At 39.9% G+C, this 25,303-nt stretch overlaps 1 protein-coding gene across 1 annotated transcript in view; it reads left to right on the forward strand.

Moving 5' to 3' along the window:
• astn1 (astrotactin 1) overlaps positions 1 to 25,303 on the forward strand; it is a 409,363-nt gene that overhangs the window by 54,281 nt on the left and 329,779 nt on the right. Inside the window, exon 2 of the mRNA XM_040142993.1 lies at positions 21,977 to 22,158. Within this exon, the coding sequence (XP_039998927.1) occupies positions 21,977 to 22,158 (182 nt within the window). The remainder of the gene's footprint in view (positions 1 to 21,976; positions 22,159 to 25,303) is intronic.

The raw sequence follows: 25,303 nt of genomic DNA on the forward strand, positions 1-25,303 counted from the left end.
ATTGTAGCAGTATCCTGCCGTGCAGCCTTTGTTACCACCGTACTTCTGGCCAACACCAATTGAGCAAAACAGAAGGCAAACACCAAATACAAGCTTGTTGGCAATTTGTTGTGGAATGGAGCTTTGCGTATGATTTAGTTGTTTGCTTAATATGTTTAGACATGGTGGGTCCATACTGAATGTGAGCCACGACAAAGATTATTATGAGGATCGTGATTCGTTCTGACACAATTACTCATATGTTTCATTTAGATTAGTCACCGGAATAGCTTTAGAGGTAGCAGAACACAGGGAGCAAGAGAGTCAGATGATGATAATGATGATGATGTTGGAGCCAAAATGTTCTCCACTTCCCATCTCTGATCAAGCCAAGACTTTCTGAGCCAAGGCTGTTTAGCCCTGGTGTCATTTGGGGAGAAAAATGGGTACTTTTCTGCACCCCCTGCCATAAAACAGTTTTCTCCTTGTGAGTTGGTCTGCAGGGGAACGTGAAACACCATTTTCCAGACAAAACTATAATTCTGAGTATCCCAAAGGTTTCATTGACTCTGCTGGCTCATGCAGTCATTTTTCTTTTTTGTCACTTTCTAACTTGTTGAAAGAATGACGAGTAACTTATCTTTGGAGGTTAAAAAAGGATTTTATATGGCCCAAAATCACAGGTTAGTCCCAGAGCGTTTTACAATCTGGACAGCATAAGACATCTCTATCATCGTAGGATAGAGGCTTTTAGGAAGTAATGATGATTGAGAAATACCATAATAAAATGTCAGCTTTGAGATAATGTAAGACACCAAAACTTAATATATTAACCACAAAACATCACAAGATTTGCTTCACAAGTGTTTGTATTGTATGATTGATCCCACTGACAAGTACTGTGTCCATATCCAAAGCCTGATACAGTGTATCTTATTCCTCTGTGCCACAGAGCTCCAGTGTTGTCAAAAAACTATTAAGAACACATGAGTGAGCAACACCATTGCATTGGGTGCCATCTTCCGTCATTACCATGAACACACACACACACACACACACACATAGTACACAGACATTTTTACCTGCCGCCATATATTCTCTCTATAGCACCAAATGTGTATTAGTCTGCCGCTGAAAATAGTCAAACTACAGTGTCGAGCTGTTTTAGTTAATTGCGAAGTCTTGTTTTGAAAAAAATGTACATCTTCAGAAGGAACAAATGTTTGGCTACCAGTTGACTAATAGCTTTCAATCATATTCATGCAGATGCAGAGTGGAGCCAATATTACCTTACACTTCTTAGTATCATTCTGTTTATACTTCATGGCAATGCTGTTTGTTGCTACAGCTCTCCCAACCTCCTCCTTTTGTGGTGGTGTTGTTGATTTAACTATGATGTAATGCTCATGTATGTGTTTATTATGGAGGATTAGTTCTTCAAGCAGAATCCTTGTTGCTGCTCGTTTTCTTTGAGAACTCCGTTACAGAGCAGAATGTTTTACACCAATACTAATTAAAATTCTTACCACAGAAATTTAGGAACCTAACGGGCAGGAGACTTTTTAAGTCAAAAGAAATATGTTTGGGGGAAAAGTAAATGATTTCTACTCTTATCTTGACGTGAGTCCAAAATTTCAAAAGGTTCAGATTCAGTCTGACTTTAAACGCAAAAAAGACTGCTATCATACAACCCCTATCAGAACACATTTCACACTTGCAGCACCACAGCCATCACATCCATGCCTGTAAAAATACTCTTCAAGCGAGAAGCATAAACCAAGCTATGATCCACTTGAAACACAGAGAACATCAGATCGTCTTTTCTTTAACAGCCTGTCAGATGGAGAGAATGACTCTGATCTGCCTATTTCCGCTCGTCAGCACAGTTATTGAAAATCACCTTCAATTTGCTCCAGATATCGAGATTGTGAGGGGCAAGCCGCTGTGTTCCATTTGATGTGACGATCTCTCCAATCCTTGCTCTAGACAGGACAGAGGGAGTCAGGCATGACGGGAAAAAAAATCCACAGAATCAGTCAGCGGGAAAGTACAAAAGGCTTAGATAATAGGGGCTATCTTTGAAAATGGAACACGACTGGGGGTGTACATGCCGTGCATCAAACTAGGATTGCTCCCATAGCTTGATTGTACAAACACAGACAGAGAGGAGAGAGGATATTGTGCCCAAAAATTTCATCATATCAGGTTTAAAAGGCTCTGATGATTCTTATATACAACCTGAATGAGTTCTCTGTATTGTCTGCGGTGGCTGTGAAATATCTAGTGACAGTAACTGTGTCAGAGCCTAATTCGTCTGTCTGGGTATTAAGGTAACACTCCTGTTTTGTTATTCCGTATGTAATATCACATTGCATGCTTTAGAAATTTCCTGTATGGGATGGTGCCTCTTCATTTTCACTCTGACACCTCATTTTTGTTGCTGCTTTCAAAGCGTCACAGCCGGCAAATAGACTGAGAATCATCTTTGTTTGTATTAGACTTTGTCCCAAAAAGAGATTTTTTTCCTGACCCACGATGGAACCCTCCTACTAAAACTTTTATGTATTCTTGTGGCACTGTAACTGATTCGCCAACAAAGAAAAATGAGGAATAGAAAAGCCCTGCTGTGAGCTTGTGCAGAACTTCAATCAAAATCCTGGAAGCTAGTTGACATGCAGGGTGTGGAGGTCCCTGCGAAGTTATTGAACTTCTTTCTCTAGTTTTTTTTCAACAGCAGCTTTTTATATTACCTTTTTTTCTGCCCTTTCTCCGTCCAAAGCCGGAGCCTGCGGTTTGAAAGGCTCACTGTCCCTAGATTAGGTTCTGCTGGTGTGTATGATCAATGAACCGGAGCCGGCTCGTGGTCAGAGCAGCACGGTGGGGTTGCAGCTACATGCCGCCAAGTGGCTGGATGGCGATAAGTTCATTGTTGTGCCTCCTGCGTGCCCCAGATAAGCCCCAGCATGTCGGGAGTTCGGCGCAGCAGCCACAACAGCGGCAGCGACAGCCCAAGTGTAAGCCAGTTACAGCTGGTCAGACTGCACCGTTCTGACAGACTGTCATTTCCACCCCTCAGGGTGTTTAGTGCTAATTTACCAACTTGATTACACAGGCACACAAGTTTGCCACATTTAACACAAGCCTCTTGGAATCTCAAAAGAGACTGACTGCGCACTGTATTCACAATGAAGCAATATAAATGTCATGCAACTTGTGTTTATGCACCCTAAAAAAACTGTAAATAACCAGAAAACCGGTAGTTAGAATTCTACAGTGGATGGGAAAATCAGAGGAGGGATAGTCAATGAAAAATCGTCTCCCCTCTCTGAACAACTCTTGCTGAGGTACTCTTGAGCAGGGAATTTAAAGAGGAACTTCACTGATTTTACATATGATGTTCACTGCACTCTTCATGACAACAGCTGCATAATGTCTTGTAAAATCTGAGAAAATGACCATAATAATTAGCCCATCTTGTTGAAGCCCGCATTACAAACTGGGGGCATGTAGTTTGAAAGACTAGGGCATCTGCAAAGCATGGAGGGTCTCAAGAAAGATGCTATTGAATTGAATTATAGGAAATGTGGGATTCATCTTTTTGGAGCCTGATCCATAGTTAGATACTAGAGTATCCTTCTAAACAGATATAGTGAACGTTGATCAGCATAGCACAGAAAAGGAGCACAGCACAGAGTCAACTTTACCTGAATGAATGATGGGAAAAAATTGTTTTGCACCTTCTGTGAAAACGGAACAAGCTTTTACTGTGAATGTAACCACCTTCCTTTATGTAATGCAATCAATATGTGTTGAAGCCTGCAGTGCTTTTTTATTGGAATTAGGAATGTTGAGCCTTATTTTTGAGCGTGTACCCGGCCACACACAACAGCTTACATTGCTATTCGATCCATACAGCATTGGCGTTTTGTCTAAAGCCAACCTTCCAGTGGATGATCATGCCTTAACCGCAGTGAGGGGGCTCAACTGACTCCAGAGTAATGGATTATACAAATCACGATGCTTTTCTCATATCTTTGCTTTTTCCTGAAGTGGAATAACACAGAGTGGAGAGACTGAGTTGCTCAATGGATAGAAAAATTCATCAGTACAAGGGTTAGAGATTCTGTCAGTCTAGAGTTCAGTATTAAAGTTTAGCAACTTTAAGTGGAGTCACTACATTCTGTTGTCTGAATTAATGGTTTTAGGTTTAAAGTAATTGAATAATATAAATGTTGTTGAAGGTTTGTCTGATGTAACAGCAGGACTGAGAATCGGTTTGATTACAATAATGTGATTTTGAATACAAAATCCTATAAATGTTTTGATACTGATTTCAACTACATTGCCCACCTCACATGTAAATGTGACATTCTTGTCTAGTAAAAAAACTCAGCAGGACTGTGTGTCTGACCTCTGCAAGGGCAGTAGATATTAATGGGGAGTGTCTTTCTGCCCTGCTGGAAGTCAGACTAACTGTTCCTTTTGCTCTGTTGCTGTATCCGTTGTCATTAGCTTGAATTGACTTGGTTTCATGGTTGGCCATGTGTGTCTATTAGCCTCATCTGTTTGGGTCTTATTTTCATCATTTCTATCAGTTACGACAGCAATTACTGACTGACTTTATTGTACGCATTGTGGATTAGGGCTGGATATTGGCACTGATCCCCCGATTTGATTCAGTTTCGATTCACAAAGTTCAGAAATTATTCATTTTGATTTGATTCGATTTCGATTTGATTCAGTTCTCGATGATACATCAGAAAAAAACCATTAAGTGCTCCTGAGCTTTAACTGTGGACCAAAGATTGGTTTTCCTTGGCACATGCAAAACAACTAAAACATGATCTATATATTGTGTTGGGCCTACATGAGTAATTGAACAGTTGAACAGTTATTCAATAAAAATCCCGAACCACCTGCAAGGGCGTCATCATTATGCATACGTAAAAAAAATAAATGCCGTCACATACAGCTATGCATGGATTGTCAACTTAGTACAGCACATTTTAATTAACAGTTTCAGCATGAACAGGGTCGAACGGGTAGTCTGCTCACTAACTCATCTGAACTGTTCGTGTTGACAAGACATCAGCCTGACATCTGCAGACAGCTGTTAGCTAGTTTTTGTTTAACGTCAGCGACAGACTGAATGGAGTAGAATTCACACCCTGTTCATTTGAATTCCACGACCTAACATCTCATAGCCGCAGATGATATCTCTTCAACAAACACAATACTGGCTCAGATCAGTGAAGAGTTTTTCAGTCTGTCCCTCTCAAAGACACGATCTCTCGATTCGCTATGAGATAGCCAGAGTCAGTAACCATCCTTAGTCCCGTAAACTGCAGCAGGTCTGCATAGACTGGAATTATTCATGTCACAGTTTACAAGACTGTCGTAACTCAAGGTAGCTCATATAGCTCATATAGCAGCTATCATCTGCGGTACTTTTCAACTTAAAATATAAAATAAAATACATTGTTTCCAACAAAAAGGGCTGCAGAGCAACATTTTACACTGGTTACACTGGCGTGTCTAACTTTTTCATTTAGCTGCACCAGCAGATACTTTAGGGGCAACTAAAACTTTTCACCATGCCTTTTGGCGCCACAATAATACATTTCAGGCGTTACCTTTTCATCAGTTCCAATACACAAAGGCAATTTCTTAACACATTATGTAAATGATTGTAAACAGGAATAAAGGTGCAGAGTGCTTTGGGTGCACTCTTTGCAATAAATGCAATGCATGATGTTGGCCATTTTATCATGAGCTGAGCTACTGAAATTTGACAAGCCAGTCTCTGCCGAAGGCATATTTTTTGGCCTTTTTGTGTGTTGTAGGCTCTGGCTCTGGCTCAGAGTCAGATGAGGCCATCCCCGCTGACGATGTTGGGTCAGGATTCAGTGTTTCCCACAGGCTGAGCAAGCTTTGTGGTGGGTGACGTGGCATGTGACCGATGTGCATGCAGAAACTCGTGCAGTTTAGAGGGGCAGAGAGATATTTTTCTGTAGCTACAATTTAAAGATATCCCCTAAATGCCTCACAGTCAGATTATCAGGATATCGGTTACCTCAGCCGATGATGTCAGGTCTGGGCTGAAAAAATTATAACATACACATACACACAGAGAGACAAACCTGCTAAATCTCAGACGCACTGGTGTGACCAATGAAAATGTTTAGTCGCAGATTTTTGGAGTCCTTCACAAAGGAGACATTTTACACATCATGCAGCCCTAACTGAACCAAACACAGCAAGTAACCACTGCATACGCATAGCATTTAGTGTAGCATACACATAGTATTTAGTGCAAATGCACATGTTTACTGAGAAAAGGTACAACTCATTCAGGATTCATGACGTCAGTATTTCCAAAACCATAAGTGTAAGCCTGAGTGGCAGTGAAAACCTGGTGAAAGTTTGAAAGTAAATAGCTAGAAAAACGTTAGATGTGGAGGCAGGTACCCTAATTTGCTATGTTTTTTGCTTTCTTAACTTCAATGTTCCTGCCAAAGAGGATTAAAATTGGACAAACCATTTATTTACAGTAGAGTGCATTTGTTGATAATATTACACAAGCCTTTTTATTCAGTAGTTTATTGGCAAAACTGCCAGCATCATTGAGGCATGAGTTTCTCGCTCGTACTGTATATACTTTGCACCACGATGCGAAATAAGTAGTTATTCAAGCAGTACTGACATACTTATGCTACTTGGCAGGCATGCTAATTGCCCAAGGAGTGCAAAGCAATCCCCCTGGAACACCATGCTAAAGGAGTTAGGGTTACTTGAGTAGCAGGTCCACTTTAAATGTTTTCCCTCAGCCAACTTAACTTTTTTTCTCCTCAAATAAGCGTACAGGGCACTTGTAATTTGGCCTTATGAAAGATTGACAGGTATATTGGCAGAGTAAGCTATTGTAAAATATTCCACATCCTTTAACAAGTAGATGGTTTGAAATACACCTAAGTAGCGCCACACAATCCTGCACTTATTCATTTAGCATGCAATAAAAGGACTTGTATATATTTAATATTGCATGGAAAGTGTCTCCAAGTGTTTTCTTGACGCAGCCGTGTGGAAAAAGAAGAAAACTTCAAACAATGTATCCATCTGCTAGACAGCACAATACGATGCATGAAGTACGTGCAACATATGAAAGCTGACTGAGCGAGGATGTGAGTGAAATGGGGATAAAGATCTTTTCCACCATCAACATATATTTCTTCATTTCTCATACACTGAGATTAAGCTGTTTTCCATATCTGTGGCTCTGCAGAAGAACAAATGGGTTAACCAATGAGACATAACAGAAATCGTAATTGCTATTCGTCTCAGGATAGAAAATGGCTTTGGTGTTTGTTTGGTCCATTGCACTTCATGTGCTTTCTTTGTGAGGGCTGACGTGCATGTTGAATTAAGTCAACATGTAGATGAGATGACTGCATTACAGGAGAACAGCGGTGGTGTTTAAATGCCTGCTTCGTTAATCTCATTCTACATGGAGTCAACATTTGAATTTGTGCTACAGGTTGATGCTGTGTTTCTTTGTTTATAGAAGATGGGGATATATTTTTCATTCGTAGCAAGAGGAACATTTTTTGGCAAAATAGTGTAGCATAATTGTCCTACTGAGAGCTGAAGAGTGCACGCATGATGAAACGTGTTTTCATTTTGGCACGGTGACTTAAATGGTTGGTTCCACCTACCTCAATGGAGGTAGGTGGAATTTTGAATTTTTTGTTTCATTCACAGAATTGAAAAAACACATTTTAAAAATTCAACAGAAACCATAGTCCACAAACTCATAACCCCTCGCAAATAAAACTAACTGGCTTGATACCATTAGAACTAATCAGTGCTGGTAATGCATTACCGAGTAACATGTTACAGCAATGTGATTATTTTTTTTCGGTAAGAAGTAGTGTAAGGGATTACAAAGTGGACTTCAGTTATGTAGGGTGACTGATAATTCTTGAGGCTTTGAGAATTTAAAATAACCAAATGGCAATCTATTTGCAGATAATCAATGTCACAGTCCACACTCAGTAAGCTAGAGAATGAGGGAGACGACGCAGGGTTTAACCTATTTTATAGGGCTCCCCCCTCTGTAATGTATAAAAGTGTTAAAAATATTACTAATAACATTCTTTCTCAGCCCTGAAAGTATACCATCTTCTGATGTCCCCCAAAAATATATATTTAAATAGTTACATAAATATCATAAACATGAGACGCCTAGTCAACTAGGAAAATCTTTGGTTGGGGGCATTGCTGTCTTTGCTGACTTGCTAATGTTTGCCACTCCTGAACCTATATTCATTAAGCCACTGGGTGGTGAAGTAAGAGGAGGAACCCTGCGGCTTCACTGAGGACATGACATCAGGGGCTGCTGAGTGCAGTGGCCAGGCCGGTTAACAGTTAACTGTTGATTGTCAGTATTACCTCCAAAACATAGCCTAGTTGCTTGTTAAACCATGTCATCTTGTTTTATGTTTCCTGCTTGAGAGTAACTGGAAGGTACCATTGATGGAGCTGGCCTAAGAAACAGAAAGTACGGTAACAAGTAACGTTAGTAATTAGTCCTGCTGTTAAGTATTTATCAAATTTTTCAAAAAGTATTAAGTAATGAGTAATCGATTACATTTTTTAAGTAACCTGCCCAAAACTGGAGGTAAGTGAGGCTCACACACCCATGATAAACCCACACCAGTGTTTCTGCTTATTTCTTGCTGATTAGACTTCTTCTCAGAATAGGCCTTTTTCACTGAACACCTTTTGACATTTCACAGCAGGAAAAGCACATGTGTAAATAATAAAATAAATGATGGCTGAATTCCATTTAGCTGCTTCATTTTCAGGGTCCGATTATTTCATGCGGGCTAACTGTCACACTGTCATGGCACGGTCATTGTACTCCTAGGTTAAGTATGCTTGTACGCTACGGTTGATGTTAAAATTAACAGCTGTGTATTTCCCCCTACAAGTCAAACTGTCTGCTGCCAAAAAGGCCTACTACATCCAAACCAAAAACAAGAGGAAGAAATATTATTCTTATTAGCGTAATGTAATGAAAGAAAAGATTCCCGAAACATAATTTGTTCAAATATCTTAGAGAAGAAAATAGATGGGTTACAGAAAAAAAGCATGTATAACTCTACCTATACACATTATTGGAGTTACTGCAGTTAGCAGTCCTAGCTTTACTTTGTTTGCCTTTTACATACAGTGATACATCATGCCTGAGCGCCTTTCTTTTAAACAACTTAGCAACCTGTCAAAACCATTTTTGAAACTTCCAGTCTTGGCAGCAATGCGATCCATCTGCTCTGCCTAACTTTTAACGGGATTCATCTGTGTGATCACATTCAAAGAAACTCTGCGGGGTGTGTGACTCCACGAGTGGAATTTTTACATCACAGCCAAGTGGGGTCAGTCATGTTGAATCTCATCAAACTGAGCACTCCATGTATTTTACAGCAGCGCCTGGTAGAATCTCCTGTGATCTTGGCTCACCTTTAAGTGGATTGTTCAACCTGTCCTCTACGCTTTGTGTCCCATACATAATCATCCGACATGAAATTTTAAACGAAGAACTTCTTAAACTACCACAAATTACCATTTGCCAGCTGTCTTGATTAATATGTAGAGTCCCATGTTGGGTAGCTTGTTAGGAAAGGGACCGACTTTGATTGATTGCACTGTTTCCTATTCATTCATGTAGAAAATTGGCAAGGCTGGATGATGTACACCTTAAAACAAGGCCAGAAGCATTCTTTGGGGAAATGGGAGTGTTTATTTTTCTCTGTGAATGACTCCTACAGGTTTTATTCCCCTCCTACCTTTCGTTTTTCTGTAAGAGACAAAGACCATGAGTAGGCCTAAACTTTTACTCTTTGAAAATCTCTCATATGCTTTGTTTGGTGTCACCCACTGAAGTGTTTTATTCCTGAACCTCAGGGTAATTTTAGCAAAGACATCAAGGCTTCTCTCCAATCATGGTGTTTACTCCGTGGTTTGTGGTAAATATCCAGAATCATCATGCCGATGAAATTGGTGTAGAAGTTTCTCAACATGCGCTCGCAGTGTTTCGTATTGGCAGCCCTGTCTTTGCTGACTGTGTTGTGGGTGGTGGAGGTGGTGGTAAGGAGGTCTTTGATAAGGATTCTAGACATATTTGGGCTGCTGCTTGTACATGCCTGTGTAGTTCACAGTTTGGGAACTGTGTGTGTGTGTGTGTGTGTGTGTGTGTGTGTGTGTGTGTGTGGGGGGGTGTATAGCAGTGGTGGTGTATTCATACCCTGAAGTTTGAATTTAGATTAGACCTCAGATCAAAAACCCAACTTTCTATCTTTCTCGTGTTATTCTTCCTCTCTCGTGTTATTCTCCCTCTCTGCCTCTTCATCCCATCAAACCTATACTCCACCGTTCTCCCCATCTAGTCACACCATTACACCTTCGATTTTAATGCCTCCCACGCCTCTTTACTATCTTCCCTCCTCACTTTAACAAGAAGCTATGACTGTGAGAGGAGAGGCAAGAGAGGGCAGCTTCCCCCCTGACACCGCATGAGGATGTGAGCAGAATAGCTTCAGCTTTCACCCCCTCTTACCACCGCACACACACACACACACACACACACACACACACACACATTGACTCACACACACACACACACACACACACACACACACACGAACACACACACCTCTCTGCCGCCGTTAAATCCCAGTACAAGCACATAGCTCCGTGGCCATATGGTCTCCTCCCCCTTGTCCCCTCTCCCACTGGGCAAACAGGCCTCAGAAAACAATCCTCTCCGAACGTTGTTTAGCTCTTGATCTCCCTTAAACAGATCTGTTCGCCTGTCTCATTACTTCTGAACGCCCCTGTCGATATCTTCACATTAACCTATCAGCCGTTCGGGCATGCTAAAATTTAAAACAGACATGTACCTTGTAGTCTTTTGTTTGCCTTCACCAGGTGTTGTATGCTGTTTTTATAAGATATAGTGCCTGGGTACCTAACACAGAAAACAAGATATTTTTTAAAAATGCACCTGTCTTTTTGAACTAAATCACAAGGGGTGACTGGACCAGAGAAGAACATCCCATTAGCTCCAATTCAGATGCTTTATAGATTCACCTACACCATTACACCATAACATCAGAACCAGTAACTGGTTTTGATGTTGTGGCTGTGTTGGTGTATATGCCTGAATTAAATTCTGGTGAGGTATTAGCACTTATCCACCAACAGGAAGTTACAAATTGAAATGTAAAATTGAAAAAAGCAGTGAATGAACTCTCCAGAGAAAGCTGGACTCAACATAACTGAGCTTTTTGCTTCTCTTATTGTTGCAGGCCAGCATTTGCATTTCCTGTTTTACTAGCATCACATTTACATTCTTCAGACTGAATGGTAAAACTGGTGATAGTCTGTATTTCCCATTTTTTCTGAGACCAAAACTGAAACCAAAAATGAATCCTCCAAAAAAGAATTTTGTTGGTATCCAAATAATGATTTCCTATTCCCCCTCTGTACAATAAGCTTCACTGTCCAAAATTTATTAAGAAAACATCAATAAGCCACACAGGCACATGGTGACATGCTTCTTTTATACTATGAATATAGACATTCTAGTTTAATATATGATGATCCTACATACAGACCATCCTGCCGCTGTAAATTGTTCCTAGGGCACAAATTTAATGTTAACCCACAGCTGAAAATAGTCCCCAACATATGCACTCTTTAGTCTGGTTTGAGAAACATTTGCTATAAACTACAGTGCCCAGCTGCTGGAAATTGCCAAGACTTTTTGAAACATTCAACTATACTGTATATTTGTGACACATTTTTAAATATTTACATCCACAGTATACAATCAAATTTGATTGTATACTGAGTGCTACAGATGAGAAGGGAAGTCGGAAAGTTCTGACAGACGGATAAATGCATTGCTCCTGGTCTTTCCATCTTAATAGATGACAGTTGCTGTTTTTCCATATACTGACACTGTCAAGTGAATTTGAAGCAAACTTTTGAAATGTCGCGAATTAGGTGAATTTCCATCAACTGGTTTGGGGCAAATAAACTAGGCTGCGTAGTGTTGTCAGAAGATGGCGATATAGGGTACGTTATGGCTTTAATAAAAAGAGTAGAAGAAGTAAAGGTTGCTAACTGGAAACATAAGTTGCTTGCCAACTGCCAAAAGACCTCAAAGAAGAAGAAGAAGCAAAACCAGTCGCCTGGCCATCTACGAGAGAAAAATAGAGAGACAGCTTTTATTTTTCGCCTTCTTCTTCTTCTTCTTCTTCTTCTTCTCTAGAAGCGGAATCAGCTGTTCACTCATGTGAGTTAAATTTTTGCTACGTCAGAACTTATTCGAAACAGGTGTTTCCATCTCCCATTAAGTGCATTAACTCACCAGTGTTTCCATCAAAATTTTCTAATGCGACACTTCAAAATGTGCATAAAAATACATTGATAGAAACACTGCTAGTGAGAAAAATATGGAATAATGTCAACCTTATCTTTTAAGTTTGCACTAAAATTTTGATCCACTAACATTGAAAGCGCTGCAGGTTTAAAGTGAGACTGTGAAATTTGCTGAACAGCAGCCACTGTGGACACAAGTGAAAATGACAGAATGATTACAAGTGCTACAACATAGTGTAACAATAGCACAACTGTAGAAGAGTCATAAAGCCATTAAACTGACCCGGTAAAGTCCATCACACAGTGATAGAAACTTTAATATTAGCTAATATTAGCAACTATAAGGTGTGTTTTTTTTCCAATTACTTCAACTTTTTATTTGTAGGCAAGACAATGCAATTTCTTCTTTCAAATGTGTCACAGTCTTGCTTTCATAAAAAGGTTTTAAAAATTTATTAGAGAAGACTTCAGAGTAGATCTTCCTAGCCAAGGTGAATGCACAGGCACACACACAAAAATGCACACTAAAAATGTTGGGTACGTGCTTGGTAGCAGTATTTGGCCGCCATCCATAAAACAGCTCTATTTAATGTACAGTCTTTCTAGGGTGGATATTTGGCACTATCTACAGGTGGCTGTGCCAATAAACTTTTGATTCCAAGCATTACATGTGCACATGTTTCTATGGGAGGCATATCCAAAGTAGCACATTCATAAAATGTCACACGGATATGGGATATGTTGATTAGATGCCCCAAATTGCTGAATTAAATAACATTACATGGTCTTATATCTTATCCTGCCAGATGAGTGTGATGAAGTTTATGACATATCATTTAGCAAGGTAATATTCCAAGGCTGGGTTTTTGATAATTTGCATTATTACAAATGTGAGTGTGAATTTGAATGATATTTTCTTAACCATGGGTAAGAATCTGGAAGTTCTGGTTTCACTGTGGCTTTGTATTAAATTTGCAGTGCCAATACCCTGCTGTGAACATCTTTCACAAGGGCTTTTTCTTTAGTGTAGTAACTATCTCCGAAAATTTAGAAATATGTATAAATAGTACATAATGTACAAATACAAAATCACCCACAGTATTAATTAAAAAATAAAACAAAAGACTCTAAATCCCAAATATCATCACAAACTGTAGTTTCAGTTTGAGCTGACACTCCCAGAAGTTGTAATGCCACATGTGTATTGTCTCTTTAAATTCTTTTCCACTGAGACGACGATAACAATCGTCACATTGCGCGGTCACCAGAGGGCATGGCGATAAGCAGAAATTACTTTGGAGTTGTTGATTCTGAATTCCCAAAACTTAGCAAAAATAAACGACTATTCTCCAGCAGAGAGCCCGGCAGCTGAGAGAGGAAGTGTATGAAGGAGAGACAGGGTACTAATTTCCAGATCATTATTCCATTGTGAACAGATGGAGGTCGTCCTTCAAGCCTGTCCTCTAACTACACCAAGTGGGGCTGATTTCTGAGGGGCTGTGAAGTATCCACTTAACACAGTAAACACAGCTTTTAGCCATGAGAGAGGTTTAAGGGACGACTTTGACATGATAAAACCTTAAAGTTTCATATATTTATTGGATATATGATTATCTGAATATGTTTTGTGTCCTTTGGAAAATGTCTTTTTCTCTTTTACATCATCTATAAGTCATACCAAAATTTTCCTCGGGCAGTCAAGTCCGTTAAAGCACGGAGTTTCAGATGAGATCATATTCCTATGCTGCATATATTTGTTTGCATGTGTGGCATGGATGGAATAATCTAAATATATATCATGGAAACGAAGCTTAAATGGATCCCGAAAACTGTCACTCAAAAAGGAAGGCCGCAATACAGTATAGCACATATTGTTATATCAGCACATCTTGGCTTTCATTTTTGAGAGTCTTCTGAACAGGATATGACATTATTCAGAATATGTTTAAGTACCGACTCATGAAGTGAAAACTTAAATATATATGAGTATTAAAGGAAGGTTTTTGAGCAGGTAAATTGAAGCTGTGTCCTATTTCAATACGACATACAAACAATGTAAAGTATATGCTATATACTAATACACTCGTTTTTACAGTTATCATCAAAAAATCACCAAACTTTACCATTTTGTATTAAAATGAAGTGATGCATTTATGTGCTCTCGGACATCAGTCAAGGGAAAACATTGCAATGCCACTGCCAGTGGGGCTTTACAAAGAGAAAACTAAATGTTTTTAAAGAGATTTAATATCGATTTTGTTGTTGTTGTTGTTGTTTTCCTCAACTACTGACATTATGCCACCAGCCAATTTTTTTTTCATCTGTTCTATTTTCTGTTTATCTAAACTTCTCGTCAATATCCAAGGTCCAAACACAAGTCAGTTCCTGATCAGTTCACATAGCCTACTAGTGAAAAAAGTTGAGAACACACGTCCACATCTTTTGCGAGAGCTCATTAAAGAAGTCCATGTGACGGTTGATGTTTGGTTATCATCCTCTTCCAGCTATGACATTACTTAACACTATACGTTGCACAATCAAATTGGTGAAATCTTTGCTAAAGTGCAGGCACACAGTGCAAAAATCAACACATTCCCACTATACATGACCCTTTGCTGTGACCCTGTTCCTCCTTGATTACCCTTGAGATCTGTCTAGAACTTGATTGGAGTCCACCTGTGGAAAGCTGAATTGACCGGACATAGTTTAGAAAGGCACACACTTTGCATACAAGGTCCCACAATTCACACAGCATTTCAGAACAAAAACCAAGCCATGAAGACCGAGGAACTCTCTGTAGACTTCTGCTATAAAATTGTGGCAAAGGTATTAAACCATTTCTAAAGCTTTGGGTGTTCCCAGGAGCACAGTGGCCTCAATAATTGTGGAATGGAAGAACATTGGAACTACAAAGACTCTTCCTACAGTTGACCATCTGTCCAGGGAGATGACCAAGAACCCAATGGTCACTCTAACAGAGCTTCAGAAGTCCTCCACAGAGATGGGAGAACGTGCCGGAAGGACGATCATTACAACAGCACTCCATTAATCAGGCCCTTATGGTAAAGCGGCTAGAGAGAAGCCACTTTGAGTAAAGGCATCGGACAGTCTGTCTGGAGTTTCCTAAACATTTAAAGCATTTAAAGACTCTGAGAGCATGAGGGGAAGATTATCTGGTCGATACAAAAAAGAAATTAAACCCTTTGGGCAGGACTCCAAACACACTCTTCTCACCAACACCAGGCACTGCTCATCACCTGGCTAATAACATCACTATGGTGAAGCATGGTGGTGTCAGCATCATGCTGTGGTGCTGTGACTAAACTCTATAACATGGACAAATAAAATTCAAACTATCTGCATGGTTGGATCCTACTAGAAGTAAATTAACCAATGTTTTTTTTTGTATTTTAGGTAAACTGATCAGTTCATATATTGTAATGACAGTAGGCATAAAGACAGCCTAGTGACATTGTTAGCAGTAAGCTGTAGCCTGAAGGGTCCCAGAGGGAATGTATGAATCTTCTGCAGCTCTGGTTTAACACTGAGCTCCTCACCTCATCCAGAAACATTGTCCAATAAGATGAATTATTTTATTCCAGTGTTGACACTTCACTCTGATGTTATTGCCAGGGAAAGAACAAAACCTCCCTGCTGAGTGCAAAAATCTGACAGCCTTACATTGCTGAACTCTCCAAAAATGTGCCCTGCGTGTCCCTAAAACTGCACCAGACAGATCACATTACTGTAATTTGTTTATTTCCATCCTGACAGATTTATCTTGCGACAGTAAGAATCAAATTCATTTTTTAATTCTTAAATCCCCTCTGAGGATTTTCTAATTATATCAGTTGTGCTTGGATAGGCAGAGGTCTTCGAGACTCGTGACTTGGAGAAGGAGAACGAGATTTTCCTGAATTTGTCATCTCATTTTAATGCAAAGTACACTTTACCTATGCACATGTAAGCAAACCTGTGACAACCACAAAACACGCTCCGATTTCTTGGTAATCTACCACATTGTGGCAGTCTCTGTGAATCATTTAGGGAATGGAGAAATGCATTGTGCTGGGATCCTCTCTGGTGGTACTGCCCATTTGTTTATGCTTGGATTAGAGACTTCAAAATGCTTCAGACAGATGCTATGTCAATTTAATTATAAAGGAATTGTAACTCCTTTAAACTAAATGGTTCAGCGATTCGCATTCAGGGGAGCAACACTAATAATGCAGCGTAATCAGATTACTTTGATCCATTTTAATGCTAGTGGGTGGCCACTTTCTCTTTTCTGTCTCCCTCTCCACCACTCCCTTCATCCCCTTTGCATTTTTGTCTATTGGTCTCTCCCCCAACCTTTCTTCCTTTTTTTCTTTCTTTCTTTCTTTCTCTTTCGGTCTTTCTTCTGCTGCCTCTCTGCTGGGTGGTACTGTACATGTTGCCGTGCGGAAAGGCGGCGGTCTCATTAATCCTGGTCTCATGGTAAACTAGTCCCCAGAGGGAGAGAGAGCGCAATTTTTAAAAAGTGCCCTTTCACACTCCAGCACAACATTTGCATTTAGGTTAAAACCAGTCGGGACTCTTAAATCTTATTTATGGGCAGAGGGAACTCCCTCTTCACTGCAGCATGAGGGCATCAGTGATTGTTGTACTTTTACAATTACAAACACACACACATGCACTGCTGTGTCACATTAAAAGCATTAAGTGTTTTGGTTTGTAAACAGGTTTTAATCTAAATAAGGGTTATGGCTATTATCCAACATGCAACTGTTTCTTCTGCCAGTAATCAGTGTAATGGACTATCTGAAAAAGAAGGCGGCGTACACTCGCACAGCGTGAAGTAAAGTGCTAGTTGGTGCTGCACTGTAACGTTTTGCATGTACAATGTGTGCACCAAATATTAATGATGTCTGCTCTTACCATAAATACTTAAGGTCAGGTAAGTGCTTACATAGAAGGCGCATAGAGAGTGAATAGGAAATTTACATATGAAACATTAGCTAGCTACTTTAGGAATGCCCGGGAGATGAAAAGAGGCTCTTCAACGGGATGACAAGGCTAAAAGTCTCCAGCTACACTAATGGCTCTGTGAGGCTGCTCTTAGTCAGAACAGCTATGAACCACATACTAATATTAGCATGCTAACAGGCTCATAATGACAATGATAACATGCTGAGTTTAGCTGGTATTACCTATATCATGGTCATCATCTTAGTTTTGTGGGTTAGCACGCTAACATATGTTACTTCGTGCTAATTGGTGCTAAACACTACAGTGTCATTTGACGGTTATCAGAACGCCATCAGTTTTGCAGGTATTTGCTTATAAGCCAAGGCATTATTCTCATTTTGATCTAGTGATGGCGCTAGAGTAAAGGTCAGGGCATTGCAAAACCTACTACAGTTATTCTAGACAGAAACATGAATGTCTGCACCAACTTTCATGGCAAAATAAATATTTAGATTATTATGCAACAAGCGTGGTTGTTCTCCTATTTGGTGAACATTCAAAGGGTGATGCCTCTGGGTCTATTGTATAATGTATTTAAATTGTCTATATCAATATGTTATGTACAGTTTTGTATTCACACATATAATGCTATGAATGATGTTTTCATTTAGCTTTGAATATAGAGAATGTAGATTATGATTTATTTTTTTTTTAAGATGTTGGTATTTTACTTATAATGATGCCTTTTAATCCCATTTGGAATGAGATAAATGTTTGAGATGACATGGAAATAAATATTAAATGCTTGCTCCTATGATTTAATAAAATAGCTTAAAACATTTTGTCGAAATCGATATTCTGACCAAACATCATACAACTGTTTCTGCAGGCTGATTAGCACTCCCAATGACCAGTTCGCTGTGTAAAGTTGATTCTAACTAACTAACTAAATACAATACTATACTAACTACAAGGGTTTGACCTTGGATCCTTAATCGTTTGTGTCAGTATGCCAAGTCTTGAATCCCAGACACAAACGAAGCAGACAATGCAGATGAAAAGGCCTTACGGCCCTGAATCACTTGAGACCCAAATTGTGCAGGTACAAAAGGTGGTATAACTGGATACATGCTCCTGAAATTTTGCACCCTGCGTCAAAACCTCTGATCAGCAAGAAAATCTTGCTAGCAACTAAATCTTCGGCAGTAATCAGTGTAATGGTCTTGTGTAGCATGGGGTTAGGCTGTGTTTATATATAGATCCCTACACAAGGCTTACAGATGATGAGTAGGTTGGTAGGTGGTTTGAGCTGAAAGTCGTGCTCTCCTCTGCACTGCTCTTCCGCCTTCCCCTAGCTTCACATTCCCTGTTATTTCTGTCCTTATTCTCATCTCCCATGCTAACACGAATGCCTTAACTTAGTACTTGAGTCACTGCATTTCTAGAATTTTCTTTTGATCAGATCTAACCCTCATTATTATTTACAGACCATAATTCCTCACCGTAACCACTGCCACGCTGCAGAGTTACACGAATAATCAGCGCATAGTATGGACTTTGATCAATTATGGAATATTCGCTAATGGACTGAGTCCCTTCAGTGCACCCCCACCGTCAACTTTTGCTCTGCATTGTGCTTGCGCTTGCTTCTCTGTTAGGTTCATTTTGACATCTGTGTAAAACGAGCTTTAAATTATTTAATAGCTTGTATACCAGTAGGGCTAGCATAATATATTTGGATAATAGATTTGTGTACTGCACTGGGTCATGCTGGCAATTAGTGTAATAGTCTTTTGCAGCGGCAGAGTGTCCAAATTAATCCATAAACAGAATAAGAATATGCACTGTGTACCATACTTTAAATGGCGGTATTAAACAGGATGTGATGTGCAAATTCCTAATTAGAATTTTGTAAGGGATTAATATCCCCAGCTAACAACAATGAAAACTATAAATAAGTGTTTACAGAATGCAAACAGGCTGAATGGATATAACTAAAAATATGCTTGTGAGAAATGTAGCCCATATACTTTCTTTATGCGACAATAAAAGACAACGTAGGACTTAAACGCCTTGTAGGGTCTTTGAATGTTGTACATTTGGTCACTTTGTATTCGTTTTATATTTCTGGCTTCCCTTGTTTATCTTTTGGCAGAATTTTGTAGTAACACAGTCCTCTACATTGAATTATTTCTGCATGCATGTACATGGCTTTGAGACACTTTATGCAGCCTTTGCACTCCTCTGTCAGTTTCATTATATTGATTTAAAAGAACAATATGATGCTGAACTTCATGTTCTGTCGTAACCTTCAGTTTGATGCTTCTGAATGAACCTAGACCGATGGCCTCATCGTGGTGACTTTTGTTCTGTCAAGGAGAAAAATGCAATGGTGTCTACTCTCTATACTCTCTAACACTCTATATATAAAATATAGTTATTTTGATAAATGTAGTACTCCCGGGTATAATATATTAGAGAAGAATTGGGGAAATAGGAAGGCATGTGTCTGGGTGTGTGACAGACTTAGAGTACTGAACATATTCTCAGAGTTGGGATCCATGTGGGAGAGCCGCACAAAGATGGGTGTGTGTAGTATTCTTAGGCATGCAAATACTGTACGTTATTCTTAGTAAGAAAAAAGATGCATGCAGCAGATTCTTACATACAAATACAATCTATATTTCAGAATCAAAGCTGAAATTTTAGATCCTAAAAGTGACGTTACACAACATTCTCATCCAACAAAACGGTGAATTGACCGTGCTTGTTCTAAAAGGGAGTTTTCGGGACAAGAAGTTCGATTTTTGGTAAACAGGACATTTATGAAAGTGAGTAACTTACATCGGTTAAAATGCTTCTGTAACAGAATATGTTAAACTCACACATTCATCAGTTTTGCAGAGAAAGTGAATGATGCTTGTTCCGTGCCATCTGTACGTCCGACAGACACATGAGGCAAACAGACTAACTGTGATTGACTGAGTAGATTACCAAAAGAAGTAAGAGGCTTTATGGATCCATGAGGTGATCACTGATCATTACTGTGTGTTGCAAAATGGTTCTATGCAACCTCCAAGTCTAGACATCTTTTGACCCACAAATCCCCAAATCACTGCCTACTTGGCACCGCTGTATCTCCAGTGAAACTTCAAAATCTGGTCAGGAACATTCACTCTATTAATTTCCAGCAGCAGCCAACTGGAGCAATTTGATGGTAGAGTTGGGGGTAGGATTCAGTATGGAGTCCTAGTTGCACTCTCTGTGATCTCCGTTTCAATTTATGTCTTCCAGTCAGCGCTCTCTCTTCTCATGACTTGTGAGCCTGATGCATCTTTGCTACTCTTCACACTTACATAACACAAAAATCACCCATAGAGCTCTGTCATGCATTTATAATGTTTTCCATTTCTGCACTGAGTAAGTGTTTTGTCATACATAACTAATATTTCAAACAGCTTGGAGTGGGATGTATTGTCTGTGGAAGTGAGGTATGACAAGGCACAGGGTGTCTTATTTGCCACTGCTTTCATAGAATCACTGTTTACTCATCTTTATCTTTTGAGTTTAAACATTTCCACATATTTTTGTTCTCCCTAGCATGGATGCAAACTCTGGAAAACTCTTCAAAGTGCATGTGTCATGTGTAATATTTGCCAACTAGCACTAAACATAAACTAAACATGAGGCTGGTGAGAATGTCATTAGTTTAGCAGGTATTTGGTCATATAGGTGAAAAGTAAGAAGATTAGGAATCTCTTGTCTGTACAAGCTGTCAAAACCTGACTGGTATGGCCATGAAAAAAGTGGGAGAGAGATCATTTCAGCAGTCAAACAAAGTAATTTATTTTAAAAAACTGACATTATTTAAATACATAACAAAAACAAAACAAAACAAAGAAGAAAAACACATGGAGCGTGGGGGTCAGTGGAACCAGTAGTGTAGGATGCACATGAGAGTGGAAATAGTGTGTGAGTATTGTAAGGTGCATGAAAACAAAATAAAAGGAAAGAACTGAAGAGGTGATAAAACAGCATAACCAAGCAGCTGCCCATAGGGGAGGACAGAGAGAGAGACGGCCAGCAGCAGCCAGAGCTCTGTAGACTGGGAAAACCAGGTCCAGTGGTTCCCACTTGGCACTGACGATCCCTGTCCCACCCACCAGACATCTGAAGCACAGGCAGACAAAAACACAGATTGGCAGGAAAGGGCAGGGGTCGTCACACAATATTCATGGAATTCATCCATCAAATTTATGGCGATATTTATGTCTGGACCACAGAGGTAGACCCACAGCTACAGTGGCTCAACAGGTGAAATGTCACTTGTCCTGGTTGACAAGTCCAATGAAAATCTAGTCAATACAACTTTTAAACCGGAAGAAATTGTTAAAATTGACACGTCACATTCATTAGCTGCTGTATCTTTCAAGTTTTAAATCTTGGTTATTGAACTTAATCCCACACCATGATATGTCTCTCTTTTCTGATAAATTGGTCAAAGTCCAGTGGATCTTCCTTGTGATGTCAGGAGTGGTTGCTAGGAAAATGTGTGTCCCTAGCTTCTCATCCAGTCCTCTTTGTTTTCTTTTGTATCTGACAGAGATCTCTGGAAACTCAGAGGACATCCCTCTGGTGCGCTGGAGGCAGCAGTGGCTGGAGAATGGCACTCTGCTCTTCCACATCCACCATCAGGATGGCAGCCTGAACCTCCCAGAGCCAACTGAAGACCCCGCCAACAATTCTGCAAAGGAGGAGCTCCGCATCTTGCACATCTCTGTGATGGTAAAACTCCTCTGTTCTGGGCCTTACTGTTAACAAAGCAGCTAAAAATGGACAAACTGTTTTGAAGTCCAATATTATACTTTCTTTTCTTTTGACATAGTCATAAAAAAACGTAATTACCCAAAATATTTCATTTGCAAAATGAAAATGATCAACCAAAAAATAAATAGAAGAAAAAGAAAAAAAAAGCTTTTCTGTCTTACAGGTTGGATATAGATTTAAATATATAAAATAATTTTAGTCTGGTTGGCATGTTTTCCCTAAAGCTGAAGGGTCCTCAGAGATGTCATCTTTAAGATAAGATAACACATCCCACCCTCTTGTAACATGAAGTATGGGTTTCTTACTATCATGAACACATTGAGGGAGAAACGGAGGGCTTCAAACATAAAAATAAATGAGGACCCTTCCCCTTTCTATGTCATCAAGACACTATTCAGACTATAGGCAATGAAAAATTTGGTATATCTGTTTAGAACATACATTTATAAAGTTTCACATTTCAGTTATACAATGTAGATTTTTGTATGCCTGCACTGTATCAAACCTTATCTGCTATGTCGGCGGGGTAGGAAATGAATCCTTAGATCTCACAGCTTCCTCCTCTTGCCTGAGGAAATGTATATTTATTAGATCTTAGATATGCCACACCTACTCCCAGTGCCCTTTTCCAGCCCAAAGACATTACAATCGGGCTTTGATGGATGATATGTATTTTCAGACATTGAAAGCATATTATTGCTGAATTCACAAATGATTACTCAGCTTGAGAAGACCTGTGCCAGGAGCTTCATCTGCTGTACAGAGGCAGGGAGCCACACATTGAAGCCCGCTGAATGTCAACGACCTTGAGACCTTGAAATAATAACAAACGACTGACCTTGACTATCTTCCACATGTTTTGCATGAATTGGCAAACATCAAGCCAATTTACTGGGTGCGCAGGTTTGAGTAGTGACAACATTTTTATGTGGAAATGAGACTGTGCAGAGGTTCTGCTTCTTACCTCTTTGATTTTCCTCTAATCTCACATTTTTACTTCCTGCTCCATCTGCATTTCACATCCCATCAACTTCAGGTCCAGGTCTTTGTGATCCATGCTCTGCTAATTCCTCATCCTGAAAGAGCTGCGGCAGTCGCACTGCCACCAGGGTGTTTTCATGAAGGTGTGTGTAGAGACGGATTAGCATGCAGATATAAGCAGACCGTGACAACAGATGGAAGCCGTGTTGCCACTGCGATGCCCAGGCTCTGCTGCAGCTTGCCTCCCGGCTGGAGACCCTGACCTATAAATCCAAAGCCATGTCATTTGTTCAGCTCCTTGTGGATACAAAAAGGGTCCTGTGAAGGCTACTGTACGGGCTTTAGCTCAAGCGCACACCTGTCACTGGGCCTCTTTCCATTGTATGTCATGGGAGGCTGTAGGACAGTAGCAGTCAGCCCAGGGAGTAGTATGGAAAAAGAAGCAGCGGTACACACTTGTGAATGTCTTAATTACTTTAGGTCTCATAAAACTCTTAGGAAACCCTTCTGGTATTTGATTATGCAATAAACAGCGGGGGAAAAACAGTCTAAAAGAAGGGATAATTCTGGTTAAGTTCAGCTTGGGTCCTTGTGGCTTTGGCAGTCATTTTTATCAGAAATATTAACATTGTACACACCAAAGTAAGTGCTAAGATCTGGCAGCATCGTCACAAATAAGTCCAGTGGGGCACTCCTTCTGAGAACGCCTTTAGACTGAGAAGCAACAATGTGTAAGTTGACTGCTGTGTCAGACTGCGTGATATCACTTTGAGGCTGGCAGATTATGCAATGAATACATGGTGAATCACAGCGCTACAGTGTAAATAGAAAAAAGTATAGTATATAAGAGCAGAGGCATATCATAAGTTGATGTCATAGAGTGACACATTCCTCATTTCAGTTTTTTTTGCCTCATCTTTATTCAAAAACGGCACTTAGGAGATTTTGCGCTTGCTTAAGTATCCTGTGTCAAATTCTGATTGGTTTGTTTGTAGACATGGGTCGTAGCAGCAGTCACACTGTGAGAATTTAGTCCTAAATTTCTGACACTGTTAGAATTTTGCTGCAGGTTGTCTCTGGTCGCCAAAGCTCCAAATCCGTTGTCAGTGAAGGACTCTCCGAGTTCAACCTAAGACCATTGTTTTGGATCGACGACCAAAGATTTTAAAACCATTTCGCTCATGATTGTCAGCTTTCATCTTAGACAGCCAAACGTTGCACAGTTTAAAGGGGCCTTATCAGAGAAGGATGTAAATAAACAGTTTAGCCAGATAATCTAATCCACTTTGCTTGGAGGTAAAACCAAAGCACACAAAATTTCAATAATAATTCCTCATTGCACAAAAAACTGTGTGCACACAGCTGTGGCAAGTACAGTGGGTCAATCAGTTTTGTGTTTCTTGTTCTGTCTGCTTTCTATGAAGTAGTTATATTTCCAGTAGAGCTCTGTATAGACCTAAGATCCAAACCTGGCCCCTTCCTGCTTATTTAAGACCTGACCAACAGGCCCTGACTGGTACTACCAAATTTGAGACCCGATCCCTCCTTGAAACCCAGAACTATATTTTTGCTTAGTTTTATCCATTACTGAACATTAGTTTGCCAGGCTAATGAAATGCATTGGATACACACTCTTTACCTCAACTCACTGGCTGTTGCGTACATACTACTCTAACACATGACCCATAAGTGCAGAGACGTTTGTCACAGAGAGAAAAAGTGAAGTATGGGGTCCACTCAGTCATCATAGCTATACTTTTTGGGATAAACGCCCAACAGAATCTACTTGAAGAATTTTTGCAGATACATTTTACACGTTCAAAGAGAAACATCAACAAATGCCTGTTGAGCAGAATTAGGCAGATAAAAACTGATAATTACCATTCAGAAGAGAGCGCTTGCATCTTTTAAGCACCTGAAGTCCAGCCCCATTCCAAAGCCCTCCAAACCCAAGAGCTGAGCCCAGAGAAGAGTCCCGTATGTTTTGTTCTGAGACTAACTGCCCACTCTTAAACACACTCAGACTGTCTCACAGCAACTCTGCTTTCCAAACACCAATCAGAGTCAACCACATTATAACACAATGTAAAGAAACCTACTTGAAACACTGGAAAGAAGAAAC

The sequence above is a fragment of the Xiphias gladius genome, chromosome 14, assembly GCF_016859285.1.
Source record: "Xiphias gladius isolate SHS-SW01 ecotype Sanya breed wild chromosome 14, ASM1685928v1, whole genome shotgun sequence".
Lineage (NCBI taxonomy): Eukaryota > Metazoa > Chordata > Actinopteri > Istiophoriformes > Xiphiidae > Xiphias > Xiphias gladius.